This window comes from Lucilia sericata, unplaced genomic scaffold (assembly GCF_015586225.1).
Source record: "Lucilia sericata isolate MDLA Ls3-8-SP2 unplaced genomic scaffold, ASM1558622v1 Contig001600F_arrow, whole genome shotgun sequence".
NCBI lineage: Eukaryota > Metazoa > Arthropoda > Insecta > Diptera > Calliphoridae > Lucilia > Lucilia sericata.
Genome location: NW_023995517.1, coordinates 59533 through 84798, shown reverse-complemented (window position 1 = coordinate 84798; position 25266 = coordinate 59533). Strand labels below are relative to the sequence as shown.

The 25266-nt window shown below is 32.3% G+C and overlaps 1 protein-coding gene across 2 annotated transcripts in view; it reads right to left on the bottom strand.

Annotated features, from left to right (window-relative positions):
- Positions 1 to 2507: 2507 nt before the first annotated feature.
- LOC119612097 (villin-like protein quail) overlaps positions 2508 to 25266 on the bottom strand; it is a 32189-nt gene continuing 9430 nt past the window's right edge. Inside the window, exons 1-8 of one of the 2 annotated variants that reach the window (XM_037967825.1) lie at positions 16098 to 16784; positions 8752 to 8961; positions 5462 to 5664; positions 4818 to 5403; positions 4437 to 4760; positions 3357 to 4376; positions 3072 to 3296; positions 2508 to 2863 (exon numbers count right to left, since the gene is read on the bottom strand). In XM_037967825.1, the coding sequence (XP_037823753.1) occupies positions 2750 to 2863; positions 3072 to 3296; positions 3357 to 4376; positions 4437 to 4760; positions 4818 to 5403; positions 5462 to 5664; positions 8752 to 8961; positions 16098 to 16115 (2700 nt within the window). In that variant the 5' untranslated portion in view covers positions 16116 to 16784 and the 3' untranslated portion in view covers positions 2508 to 2749. Of the gene's footprint in view, positions 2864 to 3071; positions 3297 to 3356; positions 4377 to 4436; positions 4761 to 4817; positions 5404 to 5461; positions 5665 to 8751; positions 8962 to 16097; positions 16785 to 25266 lie in introns of those variants that run through there. The other variant, XM_037967824.1, reaches the window with a different exon arrangement.

Below are 25266 nucleotides of genomic sequence, written 5' to 3'. Positions count from 1 at the left end.
TAGACTAGACTATAGACTAGACCTATAGACTAGACTATAGACTAGACTATAGACTACTAGACTATAGACTAGACTATAGACTAGACTATAGACTAGACTATAGACTAGACTATAGACTAGACTATAGACTAGACTATAGACTAGACTATAGACTAGACTATAGACTAGACTATAGACTAGACTATAGACTAGACTATAGACTAGACTATAGACTAGACTATAGACTAGACTATAGACTAGACTATAGACTAGACTATAGACTAGACTATAGACTAGACTATAGACTAGACTATAGACTAGACTATAGACTAGACTATAGACTAGACTATAGACTAGACTATAGACTAGACTATAGACTAGACTATAGACTAGACTATAGACTAGACTATAGACTAGACTATAGACTAGACTATAGACTAGACTATAGACTAGACTATAGACTAGACTATAGACTAGACTATAGACTAGACTATAGACTAGACTATAGACTAGACTATAGACTAGACTATAGACTAGACTATAGACTAGACTATAGACTAGACTATAGACTAGACTATAGACTAGACTATAGACTAGACTATAGACTAGACTATAGACTAGACTATAGACTAGACTATAGACTAGACTATAGACTAGACTATAGACTAGACTATAGACTAGACTATAGACTAGACTATAGACTAGACTATAGACTAGACTATAGACTAGACTATAGACTAGACTATAGACTAGACTATAGACTAGACTATAGACTAGATTATAGACTAGGCTATAGACTAGACTATAGACTAGACTATAATAAAAGTCGACTTTGTAAATAAAAGTCGAAAAAAGTCGAAAAGTCAAAAAATCGGAAAGTCGAAAAGAGTCGAAAAGTCGAAAAAAGTTGAAAAGTCGAAGAAAGTCGAAAAAAGTCGAAAAGTCGGAAAAAGTCGAAAAGTCGAAAATAGTCGAAAAGTCGAAGAGTCGAAAATTTTAAAAAAGTGGAAAAGAGGTCAAAAACTCTAAAATAGTCGGAAAAACTCGAAAAAGTAAAAAAATAGTCGAAAAAAAGTCGAAATAAAACGAAAATAGTCAAAAAGTCGTAAAAAATCAAAAAGTCGGAAAAAGTCGAAAAGTCGGAAAAAGTCGAAAAAAGTTGATAAGTCGAAAAAAGTCGAAAAAAGTCGAAAAAAGTCGGAAAAAGTCGAAAAAAGTCGAAAAGTCGGAAAAAGTCGAAAAGTCGAAAAGTCGGCCATTTATAAAATACTAAAAGTCGAAAAGTCTAAAAGTCGACTTTTAAATAAATGAAAAAGGTCGAAAAGTCGAAAAATCGACTTTTCATAAAATGAAAAAAGTCGAAAGGTCGAAAAGTCGACTTTTAACTAAATGCAAAAAGTCGAAAAGTCGACTTTTCGTTTCAACTATAGAACCCTATTAGTAAAGTGATTAAAATTATCGATTTATGTAAATCGACTTTTGATAAAAAAAAAACGGAAAAAGTCGTAAGTGAAACTTATTGTTGCAACGTACTCTATTGTACTGTATATAACAGTTTGAAAATCATTGTAATATTGCGGATAACAACCGGAAATGATATGAATAGTTATGTTAGTTTTGAAATACTGAATAAGCGATGAGTAAATGTTATACTAGTTGATTTGATATTGATCTGAATTGATATTCACAATGTGGGGAATTGAAAATAAACACTCTAATGAACAACCTAAATGTTTAGCAATTATAAATTCATGCAGATCGAAGATATACATAAATGTACTAGAATATAAACAAATAAAGTTTTTAATTGTAGGGGGGTAATATTTGGTATTAATTAAAAATCTCATTCATGGTTATTAATTTTCAAGGTAAATTATTTAAAAAAAAAACAACAATTGCAGTTTAATTTTGGTTCTTTTTTTGAAAAATAAAAATTCAGTATTACAACAATTGTTCAAGTGATTGACACATACGACAAAAGTTTTAAATTTAAACACCAAAAGAACTAAAAAAATGTTTTTCGATCTTTTGCAAGGATTATTTGATATGATTTGGGGATTATTGCCATTTGGTAAGTATTTTATTCAAAAACAAGGAAATAAAGTCAACATTAATCACATAAAAAACAAATTGCGTGTGTTTTTAGGTGGTGGAGATGACGATGATGATGGTTCTGAAGAATCCTAATTTTAATTTTACACCTCAACGATTATAGTCATGCCCGAGTAAGTTTTTATTAAACAAAAAAACTGAATAATAAAATTTCAAATATTACAAATAGTTCAACCATCATTCTAGTAACCAGTTAAATAAAATTAACAACATGTTAAACATATTCGAAATGATATTTTTATTTTTTCGAGGTCTTACGAAAATTGTCCAAGTTATTAGGGAACCACCTAGTAAGTTCTGGAAATATGTTTAATCTGTAATTGTTTTTATTAATGTTTTTCTTTAATTTCAGCCTCCGGCGATGAACCCGATTCCGATGAAGTTGAAATTATTTCCACTTGACATTGTTTTATTTTATTGTTAAATTCAATATATTTTATTAAATATTATTCATAATTTATTTTTATATAGTTTTTATTTATATAAATATATATATATTTGTTTTAAATACATTTGTTTTGTAAAATAAAATAGCTTTTTACAAAAAGTTTTGTTTATAAATTAAAAATGTTTGCAATAGTGTATAAATTTAATAATATTTCCTTTTTTGGGGGGAAAATTTATAAAATAAACATATATAAATAATAAAAAATAACTTTTAAAATAATTTATATTTCTTTTTTAATTCTTGTTTCTTCCAACCGGGTAACTCATCAAATTCCCAAAATGACATATTGAATAGGGATACAAAATCATCATGGGTTAAGTGAACCTGTAATGGGAAATAGGATATTTTAAATATAAATTTGCGTATTTTTTTCGAAAACTTATTTAAAGAATTTTTTGCTCAAATCTTAAATTTCCCGACATATCTCAATATTCCCGACATATCTGAACCATATTGAGAGACAATACCGGAAATCAGAGTACCAAAAATATACTCTTGGATATTGAGGTTAAATGTTTAAATTCTCACTTACCTCTCGTTTTAAGGGATTAATTTCTGCTGGCAGTAAATCGATTTCTTGTTGTAAAACTGATATAGGATATTTTTGATGACAATCGAAATCCTTTTGATTGTTCAACAAAGCAGGATGAACTTTGCCATTAGCATCGCCATTTGAATGTATACCATTACCATTAGTACTCGACGAAGCGGAAGTGTTGGACAAAAGTTGTCGTTTATTTTCATAAGTCACGTAATTCTGAAAGAAATTCCCATTGAATATTTTAATTTAACAAATTTCACTATTAAAATAACTTACATTCCACAACTGATGATTCCAATTCTCAAAGAAACCCTTAAAAACATTGGGTTCATCTTGCTGCCTAACCACACCTATAGCGGTTGTGGGTCTTCTAGCTATGGGTACCGTTTCCAAATAACTTTGAGCCATATTAAGGTATTTATCTTTTTCGTAAGCCGAAACATGTTTGCCCAACCAGACATACGTTATAATACCAGCATCTAGTATATAGACACATTCGGGTGATAGATCGGTTTGTTCATAGCCCAAAACTTCTTCGCTATAGAATTTGTTGCGCAAAGACCACACCAGAAATAGCTGAGTCTGAAGACGTGGTTTGTTAGGGGAGCTATTGCAGTACTGCGGTGTACTACTGCCATTTGTAGAGGGTGGTGAAATACTGCCATTTGTGCTATTTGAACTGCCATTGCTATTAGTGCAAGAACCGTTGGAGTTGTTCAAACCATTTGGTATAAGATTTTGATTCATAAAATTGGTAACAGAACGCCAAAACTCTTTGGGCTCTTTACCCTCCAGCACCAAAGAACTTTCGCCCAAGAGAGTGCCAATATTTTTGGCTACTTCTCGAGCATCACCTGTCGAAGATTGACCGCACCATACCCAAACGTGATGGGATTTAACAACATAACATTCTTTGGAAGACATGGAAGAAAGTGGATAGATTTCAACCGCTTTAGAGTTGTATGTTGAATCACCATAAATTTTCAATATTAAATGTTCATTTTCAGGGCCACCACCATTAATGCCATTATGATTATTGTTATTTTGAGAGTGTGGCATGTTTTTGTCATTCAACAAAATAATTAACTTTCCGCCAAACATTTGCAGGAAATGTGGAGTTTCATCGAATTCCATCATTTGTATAAACATGGTTTTTTGATTTGATTTTTCAAATAAAGTTTTCGCAAAATTCTCAGCTTTAGCGGCAACATCCACGGCAGCCTCTGAGCCGTTCCATTGATAAATGATTTGCTTAACGCCTACATTTTCACTGTCTAAAGGATTCATAGAGCAGCTCTGGGGAAAAGAAATTTTTATTATAATTATGAGTGGTAATAAATTGGAGATCGAACTTACCGCTACGGTATATTGTATAACATAGGACTGAAGTGTAGTAAAGAATACAGCTTTGGTTTCTGGCATTTCTATAACTTGATCCTTGGTAATGCGATAAATTTTACGCTCTCCTGAACCATCATCAATTAGCTGAGTTTCAGCAGCCATTTTGGGTCTTTGGCATAAAGTCAAGGAATCAAATTTACCCAATATAGTTGAAATAGGTTTGGCCGAGGAAGTGGTATCATTATTATCCTGCTGCCAAGAGGGAAATAATCGTTTAAACTCAATGGGTTCATGACCTTCTATAACTCTGATAACTGGTGTGCTGTAGGGATATTTTTTCTAAAAAAGAACATTTTATTTATATTATTTGCAACAAATAGTTTGCATATGCTGTACCTTCTTAACAAACGCCCTACCATTGCCCATAGCACTGGTCTTATCCGGTTGAGAGGCTTGACTACCCACCCACAACCAAACGCCTTGAGAAAAACCATCTAGCACATAAGCCGTGCTAGAGTCACTAAAATCATCTTTAGTCGGTATGACCACATCCAATTGATCCAAATGCAAACGATTATTGCGATAACAGCACTTATAAATTTTCAATTTATTGCACACTGGTTTCTCCGGAATTTGGGAATTTTGTGATACTGCCCGTTGATTCAAAGGTAAAAATGTATTCCATTCATTTTTACGATTTTCCGGCAAAGATTGTTCATAACCGTCATCGACAATGGTGATATTGTTCGCATTCGTTTGCCATTTATTGGCCAATTCTATGGCATTACGTCTTTCTACATTGCTACTAGAGCGGCCAATCCAAACATATAAATGATTAGCGGTATGTAAGAGCATAATATAATCGGCACCAAAATGTTCCCAAGAAATATTTTTCATTTCAATACAATGCATCCATTTGCGACCATAGACTTGATATAAACGATTGGGATCATTAGAATTTAAAAGAGCACCCGATTTAATGCTGCAGAGAAAGAGAAATCTGAGCAATTTGAGTTTTTTAAAAGAAAAGTTAAACTTACGTTATTCCCTTTTTGAAATACGATAGAAATCTAGCACTTTCATTATTTTGTGTTTCACGATATTCGGTGGCCACATTACCGAAATAAGAGTCCAGCTCTTGTATTTTATGAGCCACATTGGAACGTTTCTGTTCGGATACATTTTCACCCAACCAAAAGTGTATGAAACGTTCTAAGCTGATAGAAGGTTTTACTTCACGGGTCTGGAAAGATATAATAAAATAGAAATATAAATGAAGGGGATCAGAAAGTCCTGAGGGAATGACTCCCTGTCACACCTTCGTATTAACCATAAATACTTTGTTCATTTGGACTAGGGTAACAATCAAGACAACAGATCAGACTATAGTCGCAACCATACACCAAATTATAGTCGAGTCAACCGGATTAGACTAGATTATAGACTAGACTATAGACTAGACTACTATAGACTAGACTACTGTAGACTAGACTACTATAGACTAGACTACTATAGACTAAACTACTATAGACTAGACTACTATAGACTAGACTACTATAGACTAGACTACTATAGACTAGACTACTACAGACTAGACTACTATAGACTAGTCTACTATAGACTAGACTACTATTGACTAGACTACTATAGACTAGACTACCATAGATTAGACTACTATAGACTAGACTACTATAGACTAGACTACTATAGACTAGACTACTATAGACTAGACTACTATAGACCAGACTACTATAGACTAGACTACTATAGACTAGACTACTATAGACTAGACTACTATAGACTAGACTACTATAGACTAGACTACTATAGACTAGACTACTATAGACTAGACTACTATAGACTAGACTACTATAGACTAGACTACTAGACTAGACTACTAGACTAGACTACTATAGACTAGACTACTATAGACTAGACTACTATAGACTAGACTACTATAGACTAGACTACTATAGACTAGACTACTATAGACTAGACTACTATAGACTAGACTACTATAGACTAGACTACTATAGACTAGACTACTATAGACTAGACTACTATAGACTAGACTACTATAGACTAGACTACTATAGACTAGACTACTATAGACTAGACTACTATAGACTAGACTACTATAGACTAGACTACTATAGACTAGACTACTATAGACTAGACTACTATAGACTAGACTACTATAGACTAGACTACTATAGACTAGACTACTATAGACTAGACTACTATAGACTAGACTATAGACTAGACTACTATAGACTAGACTACTATAGACTAGACTACTATAGACTAGACTACTATAGACTAGACTATAGACTAGACTATAGACTAGACTATAGACTAGACTATAGACTAGACTATAGACTAGACTATAGACTAGACTATAGACTAGACTATAGACTAGACTATAGACTAGACTATAGACTAGACTATAGACTAGACTATAGACTAGACTATAGACTAGACTATAGACTAGACTATAGACTAGACTATAGACTAGACTATAGACTAGACTATAGACTAGACTATAGACTAGTCTATAGTCTAGTCTATAGTCTAGTCTATAGTCTAGACTATAGACTAGACTATAGACTAGACTATACTAGACTATAGACTAGACTATAGACTAGACTATAGACTAGACTATAGACTAGACTATAGACTAGACTATAGACTAGACTATAGACTAGACTATAGACTAGACTATAGACTAGACTAGACTACTATGACTAACTATAGACTAGACTATAGACTAGACTATAGACTAGACTATAGTACTAGACTATAGACTAGACTATAGACTAGACTATAGACTAGACTATAGACTAGACTATAGACTAGACTATAGACTAGACTATAGACTAGGACTATAGACTAGACTATAGACTAGACTATAGACTAGACTATAGACTAGACTATAGACTAGACTATAGACTAGACTATAGACTAGACATAGACCTAGACTATAGACTAGACTATAGACTAGACTATAGACTAGACTATAGACTAGACTATAGACTAGACTATAGACTAGACTATAGACTAGACTATAGACTAGGACTATAGACTAGACTATAGACCTAGACTATAGACTAGACTATAGACTAGACTATAGACTAGACTATAGGACTAGACTATAGACTAGACTATAGACTAGACTATAGACTAGACTATAGACTAGACTATAGCTAGACTATAGACTAGACTAGACTATAGACTAGACTATAGACTAGACTATAGACTAGACTATAGACTAGACTATAGACTAGACTATAGACTAGACTATAGACTAGACTATAGACTAGACTATAGACTAGACTATAGACTAGACTATAGACTAGACTATAGACTAGACTATAGACTAGACTATAGACTAGACTATAGACTAGACTATAGACTAGACTATAGACTAGACTATAGACTAGACTATAGACTAGACTATAGACTAGACTATAGACTAGACTATAGACTAGACTATAAGACTAGACTATAGACTAGACTATAGACTAGACTATAGACTAGACTATAGACTAGACTATAGACTAGACTATAGACTAGACTATAGACTAGACTATAGACTAGACTATAGACTAGACTATAGACTAGACTATAGACTAGACTATAGACTAGACTATAGACTAGACTATAGACTAGACTATAGACTAGACTATAGACTAGACTATAGACTAGACTATAGACTAGACTATAGACTAGACTAGACTATAGACTAGACTATAGACTAGACTATAGACTAGACTATAGACTAGACTATAGACTAGACTATAGACTAGACTATAGACTAGACTATAGACTAGACTATAGACTAGACTATAGACTAGACTATAGACTAGACTAGACTACTAGACTAGACTATAGACTAGACTATAGACTAGACTATAGACTAGACTATAGACTAGACTATAGACTAGACTACAGACTAGACTATAGACTAGACTATAGACTAGACTATAGACTAGACTATAGACTAGACTATAGACTAGACTATAGACTAGACTATAGACTAGACTATAGACTAGACTATAGACTAGACTATAGACTAGACTATAGACTAGACTATAGACTAGACTATAGACTAGACTATAGACTAGACTATAGACTAGACTATAGACTAGACTATAGACTAGTCTATAGACTAGACTATAGACTAGACTATAGACTAGACTATAGACTAGACTATAGACTACTATAGACTATAGACTAGACTATAGACTAGACTATAGACTAGACTATAGACTAGACTATAGACTAGACTATATTTGAAATTTTCGAAAATTTCCCATGAAAAATTACTTACGATTGTATCCTGATTTACAAATGTTCCCGTTGGACCACAAGCATATATTATATAAGCACAATCATCCAAAAATGTACCATATTGAGCTTTTGGTTCGGCCTCCAAACGATCTTCCTCAATTTTCCAAACATGAAAGCAGATGGCATTTTTTGGTATTCGTCGAAAAGATGCATCTACCTTAACATCGGCAATAGAATTTGGACGAACCTCCTAAAATGAATAGAAATTATAAAGTAAAAAGTGAATAATTGTAACAAATAATAATTAAAATTTTCTGCTATTTTCTTTTGAATTTCAAATATTTTAATCGTTGCCAAGTCATAAGATAACTACGTTAATCTATTGCGATTATCATATTAAGAGCTGGTGTGTAAACATGATTTTTTTATGTACAACCAGTTACCACTTTTACTCCATCATAATAGCTGTCAAAATGTGCATCACACTATTCTCACTTGCAAGTTGCCACAAATGTTTGTTCACATTATAATCATTCATATAAAATAATTGTTATTCAAGATCTTGATCGTGTTTAACTGTTGTTGTTTTTTTCTCTTACAATTTTTACTTTGATTAATGTTTAATTACAAATGTTTCTGCGGCAACAGTGTCACCATTATCATCATCATACTTGTATCATACTGTTTTGTTTGATAAGAAAAAAGTACACTAAAACAAAGTTTAAAATTAAAAAAATTTTAACCGGCGAAACGATATGAAACGGCGGAATTAATTGCTTGTCACTTGAAGCATGAATTTGTTGTCTTTTTCATTTGTTGTAACGATGATGAATACTATGAGAGTGTGTCCGATATCGTGTAATTGAAGAGACAATGAATAATAAAAACTTTGAAAAAAAAACTATAACAAAATAACAATAAAATGTACTCGCATTATTACGTAGCACGTTTGTAGTTACAGCTAGAAATGATCATGGTTTCAAACCTAAAACATTTTAATTTGTTTTCTTTTAAAATGAAACACGTTTAGAACTTCCAAATGTATAACACACACTGTCTGTGTGTATTTTACGACAGTGGTTCCCACTGTTTTTTAATTCACGAAATTTTTATTTAATATGCCGTTTGGTATATTTATTCCTGTATGTCCAGGATAAGAGAATAGCTCAACCAATCATCTTTTAGATAACTAATCCGATTTGTTTGTTTATGCCCCACAGTTGTCGACTACATGCACCCTAAGCCTCAAAGGTTTTGTGAAGAAAATATGTTGTGAACCTCTGTTTCAGAGTTTTACAACAAATTGTGTGATATTTACACAGAAATACATATATGTATGTAGTAGTTAATTTAGTTAGAAATTAAGTTTTAATCTAGTTAAAAGTTAGATCTAGTTCAGTTCATTAAATAAAGATCTTAAAAAAGATTTTAAATAATTTCCAAACTCTGGATATCATTCGCTCTTCTCCGATTGCTTTATTGTTATCCTAAGTATCGTCTGCTTTCCACTGTTTTATAGGGTATATTAGAGCACTCAAAACCCTGAACTAGAACTGAACTGGAACTGAACTAGAACTGAACTAGAACTGAACTGGAACTGAACTAGAACTGAACTAGAACTGAACTAGAACTGAACTAGAACTGAACTAGAACTGAACTAGAACTGAACTAGAACTGAACTAGAACTGAACTAGAACTGAACTAGAACTGAACTAGAACTGAACTAGAACTGAACTAGAACTGAACTAGAACTGAACTAGAACTGAACTAGAACTGAACTAGAACTGAACTAGAACTGAACTAGAACTGAACTAGAACTGAACTAGAACTGAACTAGAACTGAACTAGAACTGAACTAGAACTGAACTAGAACTGAACTAGAACTGAACTAGAACTGAACTAGAACTGAACTAGAACTGAACTAGAACTGAACTAGAACTGAACTAGAACTGAACTAGAACTGAACTAGAACTGAACTAGAACTGAACTAGAACTGAACTAGAACTGAACTAGAACTGAACTAGAACTGAACTAGAACTGAACTAGAACTGAACTAGAACTGAACTAGAACTGAACTAGAACTGAACTAGAACTGAACTAGAACTGAACTAGAACTGAACTAGAACTGAACTAGAACTAGAACTGAACTAGAACTGAACTAGAACTGAACTAGAACTGAACTAGAACTGAACTAGAACTGAAATAGAACTGAACTAGAACTGAACTAGAACTTAACTAGAACTGAACTAAAATTGAACTAGAACTGAACTAGAACTGAACTAGAACTGAACTAGAACTGAAATAGAACTGAACTAGAACTGAACTAGAACTGAACTAGAACTGATCTAGAACTGAACTATAGAGGTGTATGGTATGAAAACCACATCAATAACACTATTCATAATTACACCCTGTACTTTATTTGACGATACCATTTATATGAATTCTGGGAAATTTGTGTTTTGGGCTAATGATAATATAAAAATGGTTATACCGACAATGTTAATGGTTATAAATAGTGTGAATATATTTTATGGTTTTAGCTATAATAATAATGGCAAAAATATTTTAGTGGGATTCCATTTAAATTATATGGCAAGGAGTTTTTAAGGTAAAAAGAAATTAAATTGTAAATTTATATATAAAACTAAAAACATTATCAGATTTAACAAATTTAAAATGAGAGAGACAGGTATTTGACCGATATCGTATTTCGATTTTACTTTTAATGCATCGTTCTTAATGATAAACCCTATAGTCCATTTATCACAATTATCAGATTTTAAGACTAATTAAGTATTTATAGTATACTTATCAATCTAATTAAATAATTAAATGTGATTTTTATGTGATTCATTAAAGTGTATTAATTTAAATACAATATTATCAATGTATTTAATCATTAAACAAATGCACTTTTAAAGTTTTGAATACGTTTAACAGCTTGAATAATTTAATTAGATTTTATATGTAGTTTATTTTTAAACTGTTTGATTTGTAACGTTACTATTAAATTAATTTCAAATATTCTGGTTATTTGTTTAATTTTATGGGTTATAAAATAATATATAACTTCTGGAATATACAATTAATTAAAATGTCGTTAAAATGTGTTTAATTTTAAACTAGAAAAATCTTTAAAAGTCTGTTATTGAAAGTTATAAATTTTACTGCAAACAACTGATGAACCCTTGGCTTTAAACCATTATTAGGTCGATCCAAAATATCTCTTTTATAAAACCTTTTACTACAGTTAACTCATAGTTATTTTAATAAAATAAAAGCAAAATTTATAACCAGAAAAACGGCAACCGAAATCAAAACAAAACGTTTTTCAAATTTATGTATTTTTCATTGGAAAAAACTTCACCAAATTTATGCATTACTAAATGTTTATAATCACTTTAGGATTAATGCACTTATAATTATTAAATTAAATAGTTTTTTTTTTTTGGTTTAAACTGGTTAAAAATTCGTTAATTCAATTTTAATTTAAACCACAACATAATAAATTAAATATCTAAAATAAAAGCACGAAATACGTATATAAATAAAACATTAAATATACATGCAACATGCTAACAAACATGCCACACCACTTTCTAGAAGTAGTTTCAACTAAAAAATTTTAAAAAAGAAACAAAAAAGTTACAACAACAAAAAAAAATCGTATAAATAAAATGTGCAAAATATTCAATAAGTTTTCACTATCGTTTGAAAAATTTACAATGGACGTTGAAATTATAGTTATGTGTGTGTGTGTGTATGGATGCAACGCTCAAATGCAAGATCATACAAAAGAAAAACTATTGCCTAAGACTAAGTTCGTTCGGCTGATGTTTGAGTTGTATGGCTGCTTGAGATGTTGCAACTAATGCATTGTTAGATGAAATCGAACATGTGCTATTGGAAGCAGATTGTTTTGCAGTAATTGCAAAACAAGTGACCATTATAGTTATGTTACCAGATGTTTTCTAATTAATTCCCGCCATAATGTTTGAAAGAATTTTTCCTATTTAGGAAAAACTTGCAAGTGCAAACATGTGTTATGACAGAATAAACCATGATATGCATTGTAATTAGAATACCACTTGAAGTTATGTTACCGGTTGGTTTTGAAAAGGAATTTCCTTATAAGGTTTATGCAAAAGTTTCTAATTTTGGGCGAAGGTATTTTAAATGGCTAAATGTTATATTAACATTGTAATGAAAAGTGGTCAAATAAGGTATTGCATTTGCATTAGGGTAGGACCGTTTGTGTAAAGAAAAAAAATAAGGTTATGATTTTATCACCCAAATTGAATGTTTGGTTCATACTAAAATACCCGGGGCAAACGTTAAAAAGGAGCTTTTTTAAGGTTTTCCAATTCTTTCTATGTTTCACGCTCATGAAAGATATCAAAAGCCCCCTTCGAACACCTTTCTTATAATACCAATATTGCTCACCTTCTATTGACGTCACTATATAAAATTTGAGAGATCCTATAACAATTAACAGGATCTACACACTCTCGTCGCAACTTTAGTTAGAAGGGACCGTTAAAATTAAAGACCACAGTGTCCCTTATACACCGATAACTGCTGTTCTGACTAAATATTTATTCCAGGGTAATAATCCGTATTTCGATTCAATGTATTTAACTGTTTGCGAGGTCTTAACACCACGCTTGTCCTTTTCAACCTCTGAGTGGACTCAACACGTAATCAATCTTTGTTTACGACTCGATAGGATTCTGTGCAAGGTTAGCCGTTTCTTACAGATGTACTAGCGCTGTTCCAGCATGCTAGTGATCGTAATGTAATTCAGAGTCAACCTTTCGGGGGCCCCTATCAAACATTTGACTGTTAACCTCTTTTGAAGGCCAGCCACCAACTTGAATATGTCTGAAGGATCTTTTTTGCTAGAACATTTCTGAACCAAAGCCGCTCAGTCACAATTCTGAGAACCTAAAGACATATTTTACAGTCCGAATTAAGCTCTCCATTAACATTATCTGAACGAGATTAAGGTCCTCCCAATGTCTAGAATATGTAGGACACTGTCCTGCGGTTAATTGGTTTCCATGTTACACAACAAGGATCTATAGACAGCCGTACGTTAAAATTGGCTACAATTTTAGATCCCGTGAAACTTGAGGCAGTAGCAGAAATGCTTTACCTCAAAGTCTTGAATCATATATGATAAGAGTTATCTTTCCATCGAGTCTAATTGGTTTATCTATTTAGTAAAGAAACATTGCTATGCAGGGTTAAAGATGTTTGGACGTAGTCCCGTTTCAAAACTATGAACCTCTTTACTCACAAGATCATACTTTTCAAACAATCTATCACCCATTTTACTTCATACACGTCCGGCAACTCACACTAATTAGTTTGAAAATAAATGTCTGCCTGTAATGTGACTGTAACGGTTTCTGTCTGCCTTCTGCCAAGTTGAAATGTGTCACAAAACCATTTTGAAAAATTGCATGTAGATCAGATATAATAGAAACAAAAACAGAAAAAAAAATCAAACAAAACAACATTCATCTCTGTTTGAGACAACTTTGAGTTTGTTTAGCAAACAAAGTCGAAGTAGCCGAGAAAATACATAATTATGAAAATAAAAAAAAAAACAAGTAAGAAAGTTAAAGTTAGAGCGATCATTGGATGCGGTACAGATGACAGTACTTATTGCGAAGAAGTTTATCGATTAGAAGTTTAAAGTAGATTCTATACGTTGGCATATCAAGGATGTAACGATTTTTTATAATCAGATCATTTAATCCGAAGTAGACATCTGGGGACTATTTCGAATGGATCCGCCAGGTTGTTCAAAAATTATTTCTTTGGCGTCTCGAATACCAGTTATATTCCCGACAAAAGATTTACTGTAGAGACTATGGAGAGAACATTCTCTTTTATGAATGATACGATCGTAATCTATATATATTGGATCCATGAAGCATTACGAGGGGAGTGCTGATGGTCGTAATGATATACATATATGCAAATATTTTGGAAGATCTGCCATAAAGTAGCTGTCTCCTTTAAAAGTTGTAACAACGAGAGTGATCATGTAATTTACCTTTATACGTTCTGGAAGATCTATCAATGTCAATGATCTTTCCAAAGTCGATATTTCCAATATTGAGCACATAGTTGTTTACAGTACTGGTTCGAGATATATTCCTATTCGGGTAAGACAATGGGTGCGATCATAAACCTAAATAAGTGGATTATTTAATCAACTACCTTTTGATAAGAAAATTCTAAGGAACTATGTTCCGGAAGCAAAGTTCTGAACATATATCTCTGTATATGGGGTTTTCACTAACATTTTCCATCAAAAGAATCGCACAATAGAGCAATAGCGGTCTAGGTGTATATTGTTCTTATCTGAGTCTAGGACTACTACCTTAAGAAGGCTTTTTGGTGGGTCTTTACAGAGTTAAAATTAGTAATATTGATTATTTTTGCCAAAGGGTGTTCATTTCAATAACGAACTTCAGCTCGGCTTTTCCAGACAAATTTTCAATGAAAAGGAGTGTACAATAGGGTCAATGGCGGCCTAGGTGTATATTGTCTTTATCTGAGTTTATGACTACTATCAAAAGAAAGATTTTTTCACGTCTTAGTGGGTCTTTTCAGAGTCAATATTTGTAATATGAATTATTTTCGTCAGAGGATAAGACAAAGGGTCCAATCATAGACCGAAATAAGTGGATTATTAAGTCGACCAACTTCTAATTGGAAAATTGTATGTAACTAAGTCCAGGAAACTAAGTTCTGAACATTGGATGTGTTATGGATCGAGAAATCATCATATTCGGGTTAGACAAAGAGTTCAATCATAACTTGGATTATTGAGACGACTAACTTCTGATTGAAAAATTTCAAAGAACAATGTACAGGAAAGTAAGTTCTGAATAATGGACAATGTTTCCACCAACATTTTCCATGATAAGGTGCGGACAACATGCCCAATAGCGGCCAGGGAGAACTGTGGACTGAATATAAAATTCGAGATGACTTAGAGAACGGGACCTTTGAGATCCTTCAGGACTTAAATGTTTAATAATATGATTAAACATTTTATTATTAAATTTGATCACAACAAACATTAGCTTTAACACACACACTAATTACTAACGCCAGTGTAGGGTGTATTGGTAACAAATTTGAAAAAAAAAATAGATCAGTTGTCTAACAAGTACAATTATTTTTGACATTCTGTTGTCTCCATGTTTAATCACTTAATACAATGAAGAAGCTACCAACAGATTCAATACTTTCTAAAGGATTTCAAATAGTAGACAAAAAACACAAACAGTTAGAAAAATAACAATGGCTTCATAACGATCAACTAGTTTTCAAATAAACACAAAAGAAAAGAAAAATAATTACCACTGAAGTGATCTCCATGATCGGTTGCTAAATGATAATATAGATGATATTTCAGTTAAAAAAAAAATTGCACAATTTCCTTTGCAAAATGCCAGTGGGTGTTGAAAATTTAAGTTGTCACAAGTTTAGCGGTTAATTGTTGTTGTTATTGTTGGGGATGTCAATAAATTGCAGACAAATTGAGAGGTGTTGCACTGTTTTCTATTTTTGTTGTATTTTTTTTTTAAATTATTGTTTTAAGAGAAACTTTTTGTATTTTTTTTATATTCAAGTAAAAGTTGTAATTTTCTTTTTTATATATTTTTTGTTACTAAAAGGCGTTAATTAAATTTTTAAAATGTGTTATATGTTTCTAAAGAGTTTTTAGCGTTTTTTTAATTATAAATTGTTAAATTTTTATAGGAAAAATAAAAAAATGTTTTTAATGACACTGAAAATTTGTTGGCGTTTAAGTGAATTTTGAGTAGAAGTACTAAAAAAATTTAAATTTTGAAATACAATTTTATTATTATTTTTAATAGAGTTGTTTTTTGTTCAAAAGTATTGATGTTAAAAAACCCCAAAATAAAAACGGTTACTTTTTTGTATTTCAATTAAAATATTCAAACTGTTGTTTGTTAGTTATGGCAAGACGCTTTCAAAACCGTACACGTCAGGCATGTTTCAACTCTCAAATCAAACTGTTTTAACAACAACTAAAAAAGTTGTTTAATTCCAATTGTATGCAACTAACAACAACTTTTCTTCATTGCTGCCACTACATACACCACCAACAAAAACAACAACTACGACAACAGTATCTGCTATTATTTGATTAAAGCCAACACAAAACGTTGCTGTTGACTCTTTCATACATCATTTTTTTTTTCTAAGTAATAATTGTTTAAAATTTTTTTCTGTTCATAGTTTTCTTTATCTATGTGTAGTGTGAGTTTGAGTACAAAATGTTGGTTGCAACATGAATAAAATTATCAAACCATTCACGTAGTTTGCGGCGGTTGCTGTTTATTGTTTCATTTGTTTTTCCTTTGCCAGAGGAGGTTTTTTATCTTCATTTTACAGATTTTATCATTATGAAGAGTTAATAATGTATGAATTCATTAGTGTGAATGTCTTAGTTAAGATTTCTAACGAAATTTTTAATAGTTTGTATATACGAGACATCAGTTTGATGTCAAACTGGGCAATTTCCTTCCCGGCGATCTGCCGAATAACAATGATGACATTGGATCACCTTGGTCTCTTCAATAAGAGATTATGCCTTCTGATTATTATCGGATATCATAGTCAGAGAGCAAAACTATTTCTTCCAACTTCTAATTGACTTAACTTTAGCCAAAACAGTTTTCCGACAACCTAAAAAGATCGTCTACATACCGTTCTTTCAAAACCTGTCTTCCATACGCCATGGAAGACGTTCTGTGATAGTTCCATTACCTCTCTTCTATGAACTGAGATTTTTTCTCTTATGAACTGAGATATTCACTTGGATAACTTGGATATTGTAGTCTTGATGTAAGTATATTCCTAGAGGTTCTAACAGTGACTATATTTGAGACATCATATTGATGTCAAACTGGACAATCTAGGCATCTAATTCACGGCGATTCGCCGAATAAAATTGATGATTTTGCATCAACAAGGTCTCTTCAGTAGAATTGAATGTCTCTGTCTTCTGATCAGTGATCAGATATAACAGTAATATCATGCTCCTCGTCGGATAGCAGAGCTCTCACTTCAAACTACTAATGAAATTGAGATCCAAGGTCTTTTCAGTAGGATAACATAACACTGCCTTCAAACTCCTCATCAGAGATCAGAACCATCTCTTGGAACTTCTAAGTGAAGCAAATTTCCTTAAAGGAGTCTTTCGAAAACCGTAAAGACATTTCACATTCAGTTCTTTTGAAGCCTGTCTTCCATACTCCTTATCTGAACCTGACATAAAAGATAGTCAATATCAGTTCTTTTCCCTATCTTTCTCCTATGAACTGAAATTTTTTACAAGAAAATCTTGATATTCCTTTACGGCGATTCGCCGAATAAGATTGATGATTCTTGGATCCACATGGCCTTTTCAGTAGAATTGAATGCCCTTGTCTTCTGATCAGTGGTTAGATATCAGAGTAATGTCATGCTCTTCGCCAGAGAGCAGAACCATCAAGATTCCCTCAAACAGATTCAACAAGTACAACTTTCGTTTGGAATTTGTTCAGGACCCAACTTCATTATCAGAATCTAATGCCATTTCAAGGTGCCTAAATCTGTTGTAGTTTTATAATTCACAGGTTACCTGTGTCCATGCAAGACCGTTGACTGAAAGATTAGTGTTGTTCTGGTTATAGGAAAGAAACCTTTGGGAAGAGAACGTCCGTTAAAAGTCTGATCATCCGATGCCACTTTGTGGAGTGGTTATATGGCTTTGGAAATGGATCGGTACTAGCAGAGTTGGATTCTGGCGACTTTGTCGATGCAGCGAAGTCACTGGGATAAGAGTTTATATAGCTCGACATATAACTAAAGACGACCATGTGGATGAAAAAGACCACCGTATTGTTGATTCCTTTCTGAAACGAGTTCGTATCTGGTAGAAAGGAAATCAGTTGGAAGCAGGCCTCTTCCTGTTCTAGTTATTGAAAAGGAACCTTTGGGGATCATGTGGTGCCTGTGATTGTATTCAAAATCACGAGAAGATAATGTCGGTTAAAATAAGGATGCCACCGAATATGTCTGCAGGTACCGTTGCCGAATCAACAGGTGTCAAACAGCGGGAGAAGAAAGCTGTTGCCGATTGTCGACATAGCGGGGCTACTGTGACTCTTTTTATCACTTTGCACGACACTTAGGCAGACACGAGGTCCAACCTGTTACCACGGAAATCAGTTGCCCACATGACTTGACCTGTTCTGGTTACTTGAAATAAACCTTTAGCTATCACTAGTACGACTTCGGTAGAGAAATGAATTGAGTTTAGCAGAGTTGGACTTTTTCGGCTTTAATGATATTAATCAATTTTGTCGATTAGTCGGGGACATTGAGACCCTCTGCTAAGTTGTTGAATGTTAAATAAAGTCCACACAGAGGTTGAAAAAGCACAGGGCGTGCTGGCGGATAGTTGCATTCGCTAAGCTTAAACTTTGAATCACTGCAAGATCTGCTTGAAACCAGTTTAGCAGTCTTCACTAGGTTGCATTTTGGATCAGTTGAACAAAACATCCACCAGACTAGCTGACCACCAGTTTAACCAAATCGTTTAAATCAGTGCTCCGATAGAATTTTTATTGTACAGCCAACGCATCCATAAGTGTTCAATATCTAAAGACATAAAGAGGTATATTCTGTTCGGGAAATCATTTGATCCCCATGGAACAAATAGTACAAGTCCATCTATTAGAGATTTTACGAAACCTGAGTAACTCATTAACCTAGAATGCTGTAATATCATGTTATCAAAACTCACCATAAGATAACATGATCCGGCGCAATGCTGCAGAATAATGAATGAAATAACCAAGATAATATGATCACAATTTATTCAAAAAATAAATACATACTTTTATATCTCTGCAATTTTGTAACAGTGTGAAATATTAATTTAAATACAAACATGTAAAAGAAATAATGATGTATGAAAGAACACTCACTTGAATCATTTTCCAACATTGTTTAACATTTTGTAATTATTATTAACTTTTCTTTAAATCTACAAAATTTTTGTTTTTTAATGCTCTCGAGCTGTAGTAATTGTTACAGTTTTTATCAGGTTTTCTTTCTATTGTAAATAAGTTTGTAAATGCCTGATGATCTGACAGTGATTGACAGCTTGATTTTTTTGTATTAATTGATTTATGATCTTTTAATTAAAAACATGTTGAACAAAATTATTTGAAAATATTGAACATTAATGGGGGATTGTTAGTTAAAGAGAAAAAATCGGGTTAAAAGATAGACTTAGATTAGAAGATCGAGCAAGAGCATGAACTAAAGTTTGGGAAGATTGTTATCTTATAAACTAGGCACATCATTCTACTTTAATGTTTCCTCTCTAAGAGAGAGGAAGACATGATTAGCAGAATAGGTTGCTTAAATCATTGAACGTGTGATCGATTCCTTTCCGCTCAAAAAATCCCGAGCTTGTGCTAACTTTAACTTGAAATTATTATTATTTATTTTAAACATTATAATGATGTATAATTAAACTTTAAGGCTGATCCCTAACACTTAAAGATCACTTCTCTTTCACACTACCCTAAGCATTTGAGTGTTAATAAATGGAAAGTAAATATTTAGCAAAAATGAGCTATGTACAGCATAATACAAAATAATTGTACTAAGTAAATATGCATTAAATTAAAGTTTTATTTTGAAAGAAAATATTAGACAATAGAAGCAAAAAAATACATATTTACAATGAAAAATATAAACAAATAGATTTGACATTTACACAACCAGTTTAACATACATTTGAGTGCGCTTGTGTTGTTTCTATTAAATCTGGGAAAATCTGTTCAAACTTCAGGTTCGAAGTCGAAGTTGGCAAGATATTTGGCGTTAATGCAACAAGCTTAAATCATTATTATGTTTAACGTTTTCATTCATTCATTCGGTACAACTAAATTTTGAAGGCATTATTGTGGCATTTACCTGGGGTGATGATAATTGATTGTTATTTGACTTGTGGTCGGATTGGCTTTTATAAATATGTATGAATAATTGTTAATTTGAAAGAAATGAATACATTGCTTTCATTACAACTAATTTTTGTGTATTTTTTTTCGATTTTTTTTTTCATTAATTGTGATAAAGTGTGATTTTTTTGTTAACATCTTAAATTGTTTTCAAAATGAAAACAATTTATTTTAACAATGAATAAAACATAAAAGAGGAATTTTTATTTAAATATTTTGACATTGGTTGGCTAAAATTATTATCGTCTATACAAAGATTGATAAAAGTTTATGTAAGTCGATTTTTGGTAAATAATTAATTTTTGGTTTAATACAGGAAATTGAAATTTTAACATGAAGTTTTTAATGAAAATTTTAAAATCTTGAAATAAATTACTTGTGGCATAAACTTATTACACAACAAGTAGGAAAGTATAGTCGGGCATGGCCGACCATATAATACCCACACCATGAGTATATTTTAAAAATTTTTATTTTTCACAAAGAAACTTTAATGTTGAATTTCACGTTAATTCCAAAGTATTCAAGCAATTTATTGATAAAAAAACAAATTTTGTAAATCAGGCTTTATGTAGGAGTATAGGTCAAAAATGGGCCGATCCTCATTAAATTTGGGAAAAGGATATATTTTTAAATAATAGTTAATTATGTTGTGTTTCATTGCGATACAAATGGTTACAAGTCAATTTTAGACGTTTAAGAAATTTTTTGAAGGGGGGTTTGTATGGGGGCTAGGGTCAAATAAGGGCCGATCATTACGAAAATTTGCAGTGTCATTTGTACTTATATAAAACTTATTTGTGCCAATTTTTAGAGAGATGATAGTATATTTGACGTAACTATGGCATAAAAAGCCCAAATCGGGAGGTACGGTTGTATGGGGGCTAGGTGAAATAATGGACCGATTTCAACCATTTTCAATAGGCTTCGTCCTTGTGCCAAAAAACATGATTGGTCCAAATTTCATCAAATTATCTTGAAAATTGCGGCCTGTACCTTGCGCACAAGGTTTACATGGACAGCCAGCCAGCCGGACAGACGGACGGACGGACATGTCTTAATCGACTCATGTGATTCTGAGTCGATCGGTATACTTAAAGGTGGGTGTAGGACCAATATTTTTGTGTGTTACAAACATCAGCACAAACGTATAATACCCTCCCCACTATAGTGGTGTAGGGTATAATGAACAAAGGAGCAGAATCGAATTCGATAAAGAAATCCCTAAATCGGATTCAAAGACCATCTAGCAAAGTCCATCGTTCTGTCTGTGTTGTTGAAAACCAGATAGGGCCTAAACTGTAGATGATGAAGAACTGAAATTTTTCACAAATAATCTCTGTTAATACTGTCTGGACAAAATCGGTTTCTAGCCCCCTTATAAGGTCTTCTTCAGAAAATGATTTAAAGGTTCATAACTGGCTTAAAGTTACAAGTAGAATAATGAAATTTGACAAGTTGTCTACGAGCCAAAACTTCTTAACCAAATTTCATAAGGCCCGGTCCATAACTGACCCTTCCTCCATATAACCTATCTTATAAAAAATCACTTTATTTTCAATAACTCTTTCAACAATTGTTATTAGAAATCCATCACTCTCCCGAAATCTGAATAGTTCGGACCACAATTGACCCATAAAATGTATTCTTTCGAAAATTATACTCATGTTCATATTAATATAGATACATATGTATATGACAAGGTATTGGAGGAATCATATTCATTCAGGATCTGAAACTGAATACCTTGAGCCTCTAAGTAACATTTATGGGAGATTGGCTTAGTCGTGGACCAAATTTTTAATATAGAAAATAAAGTCAAGCAAGACATAAATTTACGTGAACACCTGCCTTGAGGGCATAATTTCACGGTGGTCTGTTTGATCCACAGGGTGAGCTTCTTTGATGACTCATTACCGCCCCTTTGTGTATCTTACACGCCGGTAGCAATTTTTGCACATGGTTCTGCCGGGCCAAGCACTTTGCTCAAGAACTCGAGCTATCTAATCTTATGCCACCGTAAGAGAGATTTCCAATACATATGTATACCGAAATCACAGGTTTAGAGCCAATAGTAGGGGCGGGGCATTAACAACATCAAGTGAAAACACTTTATTTTACGATCCATATTTAATTGACAAGATTTATTACAGTGGTCACAAGGATCTACTTATTAAGTTGAGTATGTTTAGGAACACCCAGCTATAGGTAGCACCACGCCGTAATTACAACACAGAGTTGTCCTCATCCATCGGATACTTGTATTGGGTATTAATACATAAACTAATGCTCAATATTTGCATTATCAGTTCAAATCCTACATTTGTATTGTTCCTAGAAACTAGGAATGTTAAGAGAAACTTATTCAGAAAAATAATAATTTCGTCGTGCATCAATCTTTTAATCGAGCGCATTTGGGTTTAAGCCACGGCCATTACGTGGATCCCAATGGAACCTTCATCAATCGAACAGCCAGGACGAAGTCCTGTGGCAACTGTCCACCCGTAGTATTAGATTATCTAGTGCTCTGGTTCGACGCCAAGTCAAATTATTTCAACGAAAGGTCCAGGATACATTTGATCGTCACAAGTTTATAGTCCCGCTAGACTAAAGGTATTGGTAACATCTTTTTTCCCGGTATTGCAATAACACCAAGATGTGAGAGAGCCATTAAGGTAACATACCCCCGGAGGGAGGAGATAGAGACTCTCCTGAAATTGGTAGAGACATATCAGTTCTTATTTATATCGAATTTTATCGCTATAAGAACCGATCTCCGCCAAACTTTACAGAGATCAGATTATACAGTTTTTTAAGGGCTTAATACTTTTCCTAGACATAAGGCTTATAAAATGAAAGGTCTTTCGAATATTTTTCATTTGATATATACATTTTGCCTATTTATATTTACAGCATCCAAAATACATTAAAAATAGTGGAAAATCTTTTGTTTTTTTTCGGATTTATGTTCATGTCACCATTATTATAATTCTCGAAAGTGTGTCTGATGGAATTATTGAAGATTAATCAATTCCGAATAAATCTGTGGTCTTTGGAAAATTGTTTCAATAAATTAATTGTATTCCATATCTAAGAAGCAAATTGTGAATACCCTTAATATCTGTAGATCTTCAACAAGAGCTGTCACATAAAACATTTCCAATGGACAAAGTAGAAGAAAGAATTCGTTTCTAACCAGATAATAGAGTCATATTTTTTAACGTTATAACATAAAGAAACCAAACATATTTCATTTTATTCATGGTTACTTTAAAAATCACATTTTACGACTATAAATGTGGTTTGACTTAGATTTGAAAACTAAATAACAACTTTTTTCTGAAAAAATAAAATAAAAGTCATTAAAAAAACTCAAGATTAATATTATATTTATGTGAAACTTTTCACCTTAAATTAAACTTAAAAGAAACAGCTTTCAACATTTAAACAATTTAATTATTTTCATTTTTAAATTAGCGTTTTTTTTTAATCCATATGAAAGGTAAATTTTTTAAAATATTCATATTTCTATAAAAAACAACAGAAAAAGTAATGTTTTTTGCTTAACTTTGTAACCACAACTAATTACATATGCTCATTGCTACCATAACATGATAAAGGCTAAAAGCCTCTTAAAAATTTCTTAAAATTTATGATTCAAAGTGAAGTTTTAAAGCAAACAAATATAAATTTATAAATTCATCTTTACAAATCATGCAATAGTTTTTCTTAAAATATGTATTTCTTTTTCTCTTTTGTTGGTTTATTGAATAATTTTTCCATACCTTACGAGATTTTCATTTGAATTTTATTCAAATTACGATGATGTTGCCTTCACAGCTTTAACATCTTTCTTCACTTTTCTTTTATTTTTACATGTGATGATGTCTTGTTTTTTTTCATATTCATTAATTTCTTAAGATTTAATTGAAAGTTATACTAGTGGGAAGAAAAAATACGGTTTTTTCTTTTAATTTGTATTTGTTTTATTACTTTTTTCTGGAAAATGAAAGTAGTCTTTAACAACCTGTGTTAGTAATTTTTTAAATTTTTATTAAATTTTTTGAACTACTTATAAAACATCTTACAAGTTTATAATTCTTGGGTGAATTTATTGAGAAAGTTGAAATTATAGTATTTTTATATCCTTTAGTGGGGAGGGTATATTGGGTTAGTGCTGATGTTTGTAACGCACAATAATATTGGTTCTATACCCACCTTAAAGTATACCAATCGGCTTAGAATCATTTTCTGAGTCGATTTAGCCATGTCCGTCCGTCTGTCCGTCCGTCCATGTAAACCTTGTAATCAAACTACAGGTCGCAATTTTGAAGATAATTCAATTAAATTTGGTACACGATCTTCTATGGTACCAGAGACGAAGTCTATTGAAAATGGTTAACATCGGTCCATTATCTCACCTAGCCCCCACACAACTGAACCCCCGAATAGGGCTTGTAAACCTTGTAATCAAACTACAG